General features: G+C 37.7%; 2 protein-coding genes across 2 annotated transcripts; one reads left to right on the forward strand and one right to left on the reverse strand.

Moving 5' to 3' along the window:
* Nucleotides 1-729: 729 nt before the first annotated feature.
* On the forward strand, nt 730-1,656 carry LOC115518339 (olfactory receptor 6C4). Its single transcript, XM_030321788.1, has one exon. The coding sequence runs from the start codon at nt 730-732 to the stop codon at nt 1,654-1,656; it is 927 nt and encodes a 308-aa protein (XP_030177648.1).
* An 8,274-nt stretch (nt 1,657-9,930) lies between these two features.
* Nucleotides 9,931-10,869, reverse strand: LOC115519307 (olfactory receptor 6C2-like). The gene has a single exon (XM_030323192.1). It carries the CDS (start codon nt 10,867-10,869, stop codon nt 9,931-9,933), a length of 939 nt encoding a protein of 312 aa, XP_030179052.1.
* Between the last annotated feature and the right edge of the window lie 1,641 nt (nt 10,870-12,510).

Consider the following 12,510-nt stretch of genomic DNA (forward strand, 5'->3'; position numbering starts at 1 on the left):
TTTATTGACACCATACATTTGGTACATTGTTCATGTACCAAAATATGCTCACAATGAGATATACTGAACCAAAGATCATAAGTCTTAAAGGTCTATTACAAATTTATGCTTCAAAAGAAATAGGGGGGCAGAATAAACCACTTATACATCAAAACCTTCAACCATATCCATGTGGGGAATTTCCTATTGGTTGCTGAATCAAGGAAGTCAGAGATTTGGACAATTATGGAGATGAGGATCTATGAAAGATAGCCAGAGAAGTGTCAAATGGTACAAGGGGAAAGAGCACAAGGAGGAGAAAGGGAATCACAAAAAAACAGAATCTGATAGAAAAACTTCCACCAAGAGTACAGAAATATGAAAAACTAATGGAGTCAGAGGAAAGTGACTTAAATATGGAGATTTTATAAACATTTGGGGATTAAAGGATAGGTTCAAAATATATTCTCCTGGGGGGAAAAATGAGTAATTATTCTGTAACAGATTCTGTTAAGTGTCCAAAAACATATCAACTGGGGAATTAAAAAGACTTTAGGATTAAGGTCATTCACATAGAAGATATTGGGCTTCCATGGAGCCAAGGCCACTGCAATGTGATACTGGTTTGGGACAACTGAATAGAGAGTAATATATGACATGACTCATTACTATCAGCTTTGTCTCTCCTACCCTGAGAAAGCTCATTTTTCATCAGTCACCTTTTTCCTTCAGATCTCCAAAGGGTCAACAATGAAAAATAGGACGTTTACTGAGTTCATCCTGTTGGGCTTCACAAATCAACCTGAGGTCCAAGTTGTGATATTCATCTTTCTGCTCCTCACCTACATGTTAAGTGTCCTAGGAAATCTGACTATCATCATTCTCACTCGGGTACACCCTCACCTCCAGACCCCCATGTATTTCTTCCTCCGGAATTTCTCCTTCTTAGAAATTTCCTTCACATCCATTTTTATTCCCAGATTTCTGACCAGTGTGACAACAGGAAATAAAGTCATCAGTTTTGCTGGATGCTTGATTCAATATTTTTTTGCTATATTCCTTGGGGCAACAGAGTTTTACCTCTTGGCTTCTATGTCCTATGACCGCTATGTTGCCATCTGCAAACCCCTGCATTACCTGACCATCATGAGCAACAGAGTCTGCATACAACTCGTGTTCTGCTCCTGGCTAGGAGGATTCCTAGCTATCTTACCCCCAATCATCCTGATGAGCCAGGTGGATTTCTGTGCCTCCAATGTTCTGAATCACTATTACTGTGACTATGGGCCCCTTCTGGAGCTTGCCTGCTCAGACACAAGCCTCCTAGAATTGATGGTCATCTTCTTGGCAGTTGTGACTCTGGTGGTTACTCTGGTGCTGGTGACATGTTCTTATACATACATTATCAGGACCATTTTGAGGATCCCTTCTGCCCAGCAAAGGACAAAGGCTTTTTCCACTTGTTCTTCCCACATGATTGTCATCTCCCTCTCTTATGGCAGCTGCATGTTTATGTACATTAATCCATCAGCAAAAGAAGAAGGCACTTTCAACAAAGGAATAGCTGTGCTCATTACCTCAATTACTCCCTTATTAAACCCCTTCATTTACACTCTAAGAAATCAGCAAGTGAAGCAAGCATTCAAGGACACCGTCAAAAAGATTGTGAAGCTTTAAAAACAGAATACATTTCAATCAAAGGCATATATCCTAATTTCAAGGTATCTGCAGCCTAGTATGATAGAAAGGTATATAAACTGTATACTTACGTAATAAGCTTACAAAAAATAAAATAATGTGGTAAGGGCTATTAGAGAAAGATAAATGAGAATCCACAAAAAGAACAGTTAGAGAGAATTAACTATTTTCCAGAAATCACTTGAAATTCAAGAGGCAAAACATATTGCTTATTTAGAAGAGTGGAAAAATAAGAATTTAGAGGAAGAGAGGCCAAAATCTAGGATTGCCATTTTTCTTCATCATGGGGCCCTAGAAACTATGCTTCCATCAAAGTGTCAATAATTTTTATTCTCCTCCCCTTTTCATTCACCTTTCGCTGTAGCCATTACAACTTTTATCCTTCCATAAAGGAAAACAAAAAGGATATACATTTGGTCCACTTTTCTCCAAATGAAGTGAAAACCCTCAAGATTTTTATCAACTTACCCATCCATTTTCTAGAAGTTATGGTTCCAAGAGTATTCTAGAGCCAAGGTTAAAAGTCTTCCACTTCTACACAGGATCTATTGCTTTTCTTCACTGACATCTTTTTAAGTTAATGACTGAGATTTCCCATTCTCTCTCTTTGGTAGTTTTGGTGATTTTTTTTTTTTTTGCTATTATATTTTCACCTTTCTGTTTACTTTTATTAGATATCAGAAAGGACACCTTCTGTGATATGACTCCATTCTTTTAACTTTCCCCCAAGTTTTTGCTTTTGTTTATATCATAAGCCAGGGATGCCTGTTTCATAAACTGCAAATGAATATAAAGTATTAATATGGTTTTATATCTAGAATGTTCCAAATTATGAGTGTTAGCAACCAAATGGGAATAGAGACTACCCTACCAAGGACTCTACACATGGATTCAAGGTGACAACAACTTGAATATGAATTGGTGATGGGCCTAAACTTCAAAGGAACTAAGAATATTTTTGGAAATCTGAGTACTTGCAAATATTTTAGTAATATCCTAATGCATTGTAGAATGCTGGTTACTGTTTGAAGCACCAGTGAAACATCATCTGGTGTGTTCACATGCTTTATATGTGGTAATATTATTTGGTGAAATGATGCTTCTTGGGAATTTAAGAAACAAGCTGCATTGGACTTGTTATGAGAGAAAATTTCCAGAACCATAAAAATATTGAAGAGCGCATCATATTTTGAACAAAGCATCTTTTATGTAAAGCCATTGCTATTTTGAATATCTGGATTTCTTTGGTGACTAAGATAGAGATTGGTGATGCCTTTTAATTTATTACAAATTGTTGGGGAACATCATCAAAAAGACATGACCACAGATTGACCCGTGAGCTGGACCCATACTTGGAGGCTCCTCCCTCCCTCCCCTATCCTTGGAATGTGGGCTCCCCTTGCCTTTCCCACTCCCAGAGGCTGCTCCAAGAACACAACCTTGAGATAGTTACATGGTGTGGAGAACACCTGCACGTTATAAGTGACTGAACCCAGTTAAAGCCTATTTATAAACTCTTAAGAAGCAGTGGGCAGCTGTGAGGATCCAACTGCCTTGCTGCCACCCAAGGCAAGCCTCATACGTAAGTTCCCTTTGCTCATTAAAACTGCCACCTACCAACCTGGAATGGCCTGCTTCTTTCTTCAGTCTCTCCCTGCCTTCTGAGTACAGAGGCCAGCTTCAGATTTCACCCAAGAAGCTCCCAAAAATGTTATGAACCAATACAAATTTACTGAGCTATTATCAAATGATACAGAAATGTTATCAAATAGCCACCTTTCAATCATTATGTTCCCACAGATCCACACTTCTACCCAAATCTATGGTGAAGTGGAAGATAATGCCATATAGTGGTCAAAAATACATGCTTTAGTTCGAATCCCAGATTTGTGTTTTACAACAGTTGCCTTGGGATGGTTATTTGACCTAAGGCTTACTTTTCTCAAATTCTAAAATGTGGATAAATAGTTACGTCTATTGTATGTGATAGTTTTGAACACTAAATGATATAATAGGCATAAAACATTTTAAAAGCCAATACTTAAATGTTTAATAGGTGATACCCATTTTAACAGTATGATAATGGTGAACAATACCTTCTCAAGAAAGTGGGGCTTAATTAGTAAAAGAGATGCTAAATTGATTGGTTTAATATGACTGGGACTATATAAATGTTGGCCATTCTAGGTGTAATCCCTCTGCACCAAGGTCAGCTTACTTACATTTCTCTTATGTCCAGTTGCATCCTAGGATAGCCAGATCAATGAGGGTCTTATCCACACTTCAGATAAAGCCAATCAGAACATTTGGCAACAGATTATTAGGACCTAGCTACCTCAACTCCATGTGCCCTCGAAGCACACAAGATAAGGAAGGAGGATACTTGGTGTGAGTCAAAGTTGAAGAACACTTTAAGGACTTCACCCAGGGGCACCTGGGTGGCTCAGTCGGTTAAGCGTCTGACTTCAGCTCAGGCCATGATCTCAGAGTTTGTGGGTTTGAGCCCCACATCGGGCTCTGTGCTACCAGCTCAGAGCCTGGAGCCTGCTTCGGATTCTGTGTCTCCCTCTCTCTCTGCCCCCTCTCCTGCTCATTCTCTCTCTCTCTCTCTCTCTCTCAAAAATAAACAATAAAGATTTTTTAAAAAATTTTTAAAAAGGACTTCACCCAGCCTTCATAATATCAGCATTTAGAAATTAATTTGGAAAGAAACATATTACCTTCTAAATGAGCTTGTCAAAAAAAAAAAAAAGACAACTTCTGAAACTGTTCATTAAGCTGGCACATACTTGGAATGTAATCCAAGTTATAGATAAACAGAGGAATGTGTTTATCGATTCTGCAGCTAAAACTTTGGCATGTTCAGTTTCTAAATGTATAAGTTAGTGGGCATTATCCCTCCTGTCACCACTGGACACAAGAATCGAAAGAAACAGTTTTAGCTACCGGTATTCTCAGGATAACATTAGAGCAGAGTTAGAGCAAGGAAATAATAGAAAGACATGAGAGCTGACCCACCACGCTTCAGCATTGGTTCCTCTATCCTCTATTCCTTCATCCCCCGCGGTTATGGACTACAGATACAAATCTAAATACGTAGTATTCTCCCAATGCTTCCCCTTGCAAACAGTTAAAATAAAATTCAAAAGAAAAAAAAAAGAGTATTTTTTAAGATGGCGAGTTAGGTAAGAACACTTCTATAATACTTGGGCCATCTGGCCTACGGATCTTCTTTGTCATTTCTCTAAATTTATCCAGAAGGTCACAAATCAGGGCCTAAACTTCTATTCCTATACATCACTAGATAGTAGAGCTAAAGCCTATACATATGTAATGAGTTCAGAAGCCAAAATCACCACCCATGTTAGGAATATATCCACTAGCAGCGAGGTGCAAAATTACACACCACACAACATATGATGCAAAGAATTACTGGATCAGAAACAGTAATGATTTAAAGTAAGTATAATTTCTCAAAAAGATATGAATGATACTGTCAAAATCAAGGACAAAGCATTATTTTAAAAACTGGGTGAAAAGACTGTTGAAAAACATAATGAGTGAAATAAATAATAAAACAATGAGGATAAATACCTGGAGAGATAAAACAAAAACAAAAATAGTGAGCTAAATCAGATCTGATGTGTTCTCCCATAAAAAAAAAAAAAAAAAAAAAAAAAAAGATAAAGAGACTAGATAGATAACTGAAAACAATAAAGTTGCTATATTAGATAGAAAAATAGGTAGTTAGGTAATTAGACAACAAAAGATAAGTGCAGATGCCAAAATAAACCTATATAATAAGAGTTACAGGTAGAGAAGGGGTGGAAAAATAGGAAATAATAATACATTTCCTATAATAGAGAAGGCTGGATATTTCTAAGTATGCTGAAATGGGATCTATAAGGAAAATATACACCTTAAGAAACCAGACTTTTGTGGGGCACCTGGGTGGCTCATTCACCTGAGCGTCAGACTCTTCAGCTCAGGTCATGATCTCACAGTTCATGGGTTCAAGCCCTGCACAGAGCTCTGTGCTGACAGCATGGAGCCTGCTTGGGTTTCTGTCTCCCTCTCTCTCTGCCCCTCCCCCACTTGCTCGCGCGCGCGCGCGCGCTCTCTCTCTCTCTCTCTCTCTCTCAAAAAAATAAATAAAATTAAAACTAAATTAAATTAAATAGGGCTACTTGGGTGGCTCAGTTGGTTAAGCATCCAACTCTGGCTCAGGTCACTATCTCATGGTTTGTGAGTTCCAGCCCCACATCGGGCTCTGTGCTGACAGCTCAGAGATTTTGGCTTCTGAACTCATTACATATGTATAGGCTTTAGCTCTACTATCTAGTGATGTATAGGAATAGAAGTTTAGGCCCTGATTTGTGACCTTCTGGATAAATTTAGAGAAATGACAAAGAAGATCCGTAGGCCAGATGGCCCAAGTATTATAGAAGTGTTCTTACCTAACCTGCCATCTTAAAAAATACTCTTTTTTTTTCTTTTGAATTTTATTTTAACTGTTTGCAAGGGGAAGCATTGGGAGAATACTATGTATTTAGATTTGTATCTGTAGTCCATAACCACGGGGGATGAAGGAATAGAGGATAGAGGAACCAATGCTGAAGTGTGGTGGGTCAGCTCTCATGTCTTTCTATTATTTCCTTGCTCTAACTCTGCTCTAATGTTATCCTGAGAATACTGGTGGCTAAAATAAATAAAATAACAAATAAAAATAATTTTAATAAAAAAATAAATAAAATAAACCAGGCATTTTTATTTCTTTTTTTTTTTAACTTAAAGTCACGATTAACATATAGTGTAGTGTTGGCTTCAGGAGTAGAACTTAGTGATTTTTCACTTACATATAACACCCAGTGCTCATCACAAATGCTATCCTTAATGTCCATCACCCATTCAACCCAAATACTACCAACACCCCTCCAGCAACCATCTGTTTGTTCTCTGTATTTAAAAGTCCCTTTGGTTTGTCTCCCTCTCTGTTTTTATATTATTTTTGTTTCACTTCCCCTATGTTCATGTTTTGTTTCTTAAATTCCATATATGAGTGAAATCATGTATTTATCTCTCTCTGACTGACTTATTTCACTTAGCAAAATACACTCTAGTTCCATCCACGCTGTTGCAAATGGCAAGACTTCATACTTTTTTGAATGCCAAATAATATTCTATTGTGTATAATATATATATATATCTCACATCTTCTTTATCCATTCATCACTCAATGGACATTTGGCCTCTTGCCATACTTTAGCTGTTCTCGATAGCGCTCCTATAAACATTGGGGTGCCTGGGTCCCTTCAAAATAGCAAACCTGTATCCTCTGGATAAATATCTAATAGTGCAATTGTTAGATTGTAGGGTAGTTCTATTTTTAATTTTTTGAGAAAACGCCATACTGTCTTCCAGAGCGGCTGTACCAGTTTGCATTTCTACCAGCAGTGCAAAAGGGTTCCCCTTTCTCCACATCCTCACCAACATCTGAGGTGCTCATTTTAGCCATTCTGACAGGTGTGAGGTGGTATCTCATTGTGGTTTTGACTTGTATTTCCCTGATGATGAGTGACCGTGAGCATCTTTTCATGTGTCTGTTAGCCATCTGGATGTCTTCTTTGGGAAAGTGTCTCTTCGTGTCTTTTGCTTATTTCGTCACTAGATTATTTCTTTTTTGGATGGTGAGTTTGATAAGCTCTTTATACATTTTGGATACTAAACCTTTACAGAATATGTCACTTGCAAATATTTTCTCCCATTCCACCAGTTGCCTTTTAGTTTTGCTGATTGTTTCCCTCACTGTGCAGAAGCTTTTTATCTTGATGAGGTCCCAGTTGTTCATTTTGGCTTTTGTTTTCTTTGCCTCCAGATATATGTCTAGTAAGAAGTTGCTGAGGCTGAGGTCATAGAGGTTGTTGCCTGTTTTCTCCTCTAAGGTTTTGATGGCTTCCTGACTTACCTTTAGGTTTTTCATCCATTTTAATTTTATTTTTGTGTATGGTATAAGAAAGTGGTGTATGGGGTAAGAAAGTGGTCCGTGTTCATTCTTTTGCATGTCACTGTCCAGTTTTCCCAACACCATTTGCTGAAGAGACTGTCTTTTCTTTTATTGGATATTCTTTCCTGATTTGTCAAAGATTAGTTGAACAAGCATTTGTAAGTCCATGTCTGCATTCTCTATTCTGTTGCATTGATCTATGTGTCTCTTTTTGTACCAATACCATACTGTCTTGATGATTACAGCTTTGTAATACAGCTTGAAGTCAGGAATTGTGATGTCTCCAGCTTTGATTTTTATTTTCAACATTACTTTGGCTATTCGGGTCTTTCTAGTTCCATACAAATTTTAGAATTGTTTGTTCTAACTCTGTGAAGAATGCTGATGTTATTTTGATAGGGATTACATTGAATATGTAGATTGCTTTGGGTACTGACATTTTAACAATATTTATTCTTCCAATCTATTGCTGTGTAACATATCAGTCTAAGTTTTAGTGGATAAAACATTTTTTTTTATCACTTGCAGTTCTAGAAGTGGACAGGAACAGCTGGGTGGTTCTCATATGGGTCTTTCATTTAGCCGTAATCGTTGGTGAATTGATTTGGAATCATGTGAAGACTCATCAGAGCTGATGTCCAAGGTGGGTTCTTCATTAGATGTCACCAAAGCTACAATGGCTGAAAGAGATGGGACCTTATCAGGTGATTTCTCTCTACATAGCCTCTCTGCAAGTATTTCGCTCCTCTCTGCATGACAATCTCAGGGTATTCAAACTCCTCACATAACAACAGATTTCCCCAAAGCGTTTGTTCCAAAAAAGATGAGAGCTACAGATCTCCAAAGACCTAATTTCTGAAGTACTACACCTTCATTTCTACTCCATTTTCATGGTCAAAATCAAGTCATAAAGATAGTCAAGATGAAAGCAGAGAGGAAAGAAACAACTTCTGATCTGGAAAGTAACGAAGAACTTGCAAGTATCTTTAATCCACCAGAGTCATGAATCTAAAAATGCCCTCAAGAGCCAAAGCAGCTATTTACAATTAGTCCATCCTTCCACCATTCTTCCCTTTTCATAATCTCAGCCCCTCTGGTCCTCATTGTTTCAGCCACAATCTGATGCCCTCAAGTCAAGGATTCATGTGTTTTACCTGCCTTCAGTAATTGCTTTTGGAACAATTACTCAGAAGACAAAGCCTATCAATTATCATAAAAGACTATTTGGTTACATTTTTATGTTAATGATTTTTTGCACATGTTTTAATAACTTCAGATTACAAGAGACAAGGATTACAATTGAACAAGGATTACAATTTTGTTCAAATCCACATGTTTATTGTGAGGCAGCATTAACGAAGTGGAGTTGAATGTGAAGGGAACTTGTGTTTCCTAAAAATCAATGTTCTTATGCTCTTGAAAAGAGAAAATATTTTGAAAGAGGCAGTGTTGCAAGGAAGGGAAAGCAGTGACAAGAATGGAATAGATTCAACACACAAGAATAATGGTTAAGGTATACATGACAAGATTAAAAAGAGTTAAGAGGCACCTGGGTGGCTCAGTTGGTTAAGCCTCTGACTCTTTTTTTTTTTATGTTTATTTATTTTTGAGACAGAGAGACAGAGACAGAGTGTGAGTAGGGGAGGGACAGAGAGAGAGGGAGACATAAAATCTGAGGCAGACTCCAGGCTCTCAGCTGTCAGCACAGAGCCCGATACAGGGCTCAAACTCACAAACTGTGAGATCATGACCTGAGCTGAAGTCGGATGCTTAACTGACTGAGCCACCCAGGTGCCCCAGGATCCGACTCTTGATTTCAGCTCAGGTCATGATCTCATGGTTCACAGAATCAAGCCCCACATTGGGCTCTGCACCGATTGCTCCAACCTGCTTGGGATTTTCTCTCCCTCTCTCTCTGCTCATGCTTTATTTATAAATAAATAAATAAATAAATAAATAAATAAATAAATAACATTTAAAAAGAGTTGATTTAAATGTAAATTAGGAAGACATACACATTTCAGAAAAGAAGAAAAATATCCATCTACATAATGCTGCACCTATCACAATTTTTCCTTAGATTATCTTCCCAATTTTCTTTATTGTTCCTCAATATTATGAGAATTGCACAACTCCCATAACTTAATAACCATCTATATACTAAATCAATAGATTGTTTGTAATATATGATATCATGTCAGTATATGATAAATTGTTTTTGTTTCAATTTCAATTCCCAATATGTGAATCTAATATTTCTTTGAAAGAAATGCAAGTCTTTTAAGGATGTCATGGAAAGACTGCCTTACTTGTGTATTTCTCAGAGTATAAATGAAGGGGTTCAACAAAGGGGCAACAGATGTAGTGAGCAGAGAAACTGCCTTATTAATGGCCACTTCATCCTTAGCTGAAGGTTTGATATACATAAAAATGCAGCTGCCATAGGTGACAGAAACCACAATCACGTGGGAAGAACAGGTGGAAAAGGCTTTTTTCTTTTGCTGGGCAGAAGGTAATCTTAGAATTGTCCTAATGATGTATATGTAGGACAGAACTATACACACAAGGGTCATTATGAAGGTCAACACAGCACAGACTATGACCAGCTGCTCTATGAACCACGTATCTGAACATGAATTTTTCAGTATCGGAGAAGCATCACAGAAAAAATGGTCAATATCAGAGTCACAGAATTCCAGATGGAGGCTCAAACCAAGGGGTGGAAAGATAATCAATAAGCCAGACACCCAACAAGACAGGATAAGATTCCAACAGACTCTGTTGTTCATGATGGTCACGTAACGCAGGGGTTTGCAGATGGCCACATAGCGGTCGTAGGACATCACAGCCAAGAGGAAAAATTCTGTAGCTCCAAAGAGAACAATAAAAAAGATTTGGCTGAAGCAGGACTTGATGGTGATGGTTTTGTCCCCACTTGATATCATGTACAGGTATGTGGGGACACAGGCAGTTGTGAATGAGATTTCTAAGAAGGAGAAATTTTGAAGAAAAAGATACATAGCTGTTTTTAAATGAGAATCCACCAAGATGAGAGAAATTATGGTCAGATTCCCAATTACACTTATCATATATGTGATAAACAGAAAGATAAAAACCAGAATCTCTAGTTGTGGGTCATTTGTCAAACCCATTATGATGAACATTGTTATTGCCGAATGGTTTCTCATCATTGACTTCATACTACTGCCCAATCTTCACATAAAAGTCACAGAAATCGGATCTGAGGAGCAATGTCACAATATGACAGGATCAGACAGTGACTACCAATACCAAGCAAACCAAGTCACATTCATTTCCTTCTGTAACTTGATAATCAGGTTTTGATGAGGTAATTCTCTCAGCTCCACTGAAATATACCACTGGGAAGCTAAGCTATGGGAAGTTTCTCTTGAAAATTGCTGCTACTGAAATTGTTTTCAAATATTCCAGGTCTCCCAGTTCACAGCACTTGTTTCCAATTCATTTTTTAAGCCCATACTTTGGTTGAGATTTCCCCTATTAGATCAGGAGTTGACTGCTTTGAGCTATACTTTGATGGGTCATACAGTCCTTTATTCTAAAACTTTTGTCCTCAAAAGCTAAATCCTAAAACTGTTTTGCTTTATGTTTTGGTGCCTGATAAAATGCAAAATATATGGAGGATGTTGGTTATGCCCTATTTAGATTCTCCAGATCCCTCTCCTAGTGAACTAGGCATTATTTAAAGGTCAACTAGATTTCTCCCAGAAACCAGTCCTTCAATAGTCCTTTCTCCTAACTTTCTAAGTTTGTCTGTTATCCCTTTATTTTCCATCCCTGTCCTCAGCAGAGAAGGCTTTAATGAATGATTATTTTAATATAATTTGAAAACCATGGGTAAAGTTACAAATAGCTGAAGGATTTATCAAAACATACTTTTCTTTCCCTCCTTCATAACCAACAGAAGTGTGATACATGTTTCAGTAATGCACAGGCATTAAGTGTATGGACCTTGAAACAGTTTGTCTGGGATCAAATCATATCTGTTTTCTACTAGCTGAGTGACCTTAGGCAAGTCATTTAATCTCTCTGTTCTCCAAATTCCTAATATGAAGTAGAGTTAACAGGAATACTACATCATAAGATTACTATGAATTTTAGTTAAGTAATATAGGGGTGCCTCTTTGGTCCAGTCCATTAAGCGTCCAACTCTTGATTTCAGCTCAAGACGTGATCTCATGGTCATGGGATTGAGCCCCATACATGAGGCTCCACTTTCAAATATCAGGCTCCACACTGAGTGCGGAGTCTTCTTGGGATTCTCTCTCTCCCTCTACCCCTCTCCGCCACTCATACTCATGCGCTCTCATTCTCTCTCTCCAAAAATAATAAATAAATACATAAATACATAAAATCAACTCCCATGAACTACAGATTACTATACTACCTTGCCAGGTTACAGATATCATGATAGAAAAAGGGGCATTACCCTGGGTTTATGAGACAAATGGTTTGCAAACAGGTGATACCAGTACTGGAAAATGGTGGATATAAAAAAAATAGAATGTTTACCAGTGGTAATTGAGACATATGGGATATAAATATAGATAGATACCAGATAGATGGATGAGAAGAGACAGACAGAGAAATGGAGAAGTGTAGAGAGAGTGATTATAAACTTGTTTCTGCCAGTCAAATCACTGTACATGGGATTTCACCAACTTAAAGATGAATTGGATGAATCCTTCCCACATTTTTGATCTGGTGATAGTTGGCTTGAAAATGTGCCAGTACTCACCTTTGACATTCCTCATTGTATCACCAGGAAGCTATACCTCAAATGACCTTAG

Source organism: Lynx canadensis, chromosome B4 (genome assembly GCF_007474595.2).
Source record: "Lynx canadensis isolate LIC74 chromosome B4, mLynCan4.pri.v2, whole genome shotgun sequence".
NCBI classification, from domain to species: domain Eukaryota; kingdom Metazoa; phylum Chordata; class Mammalia; order Carnivora; family Felidae; genus Lynx; species Lynx canadensis.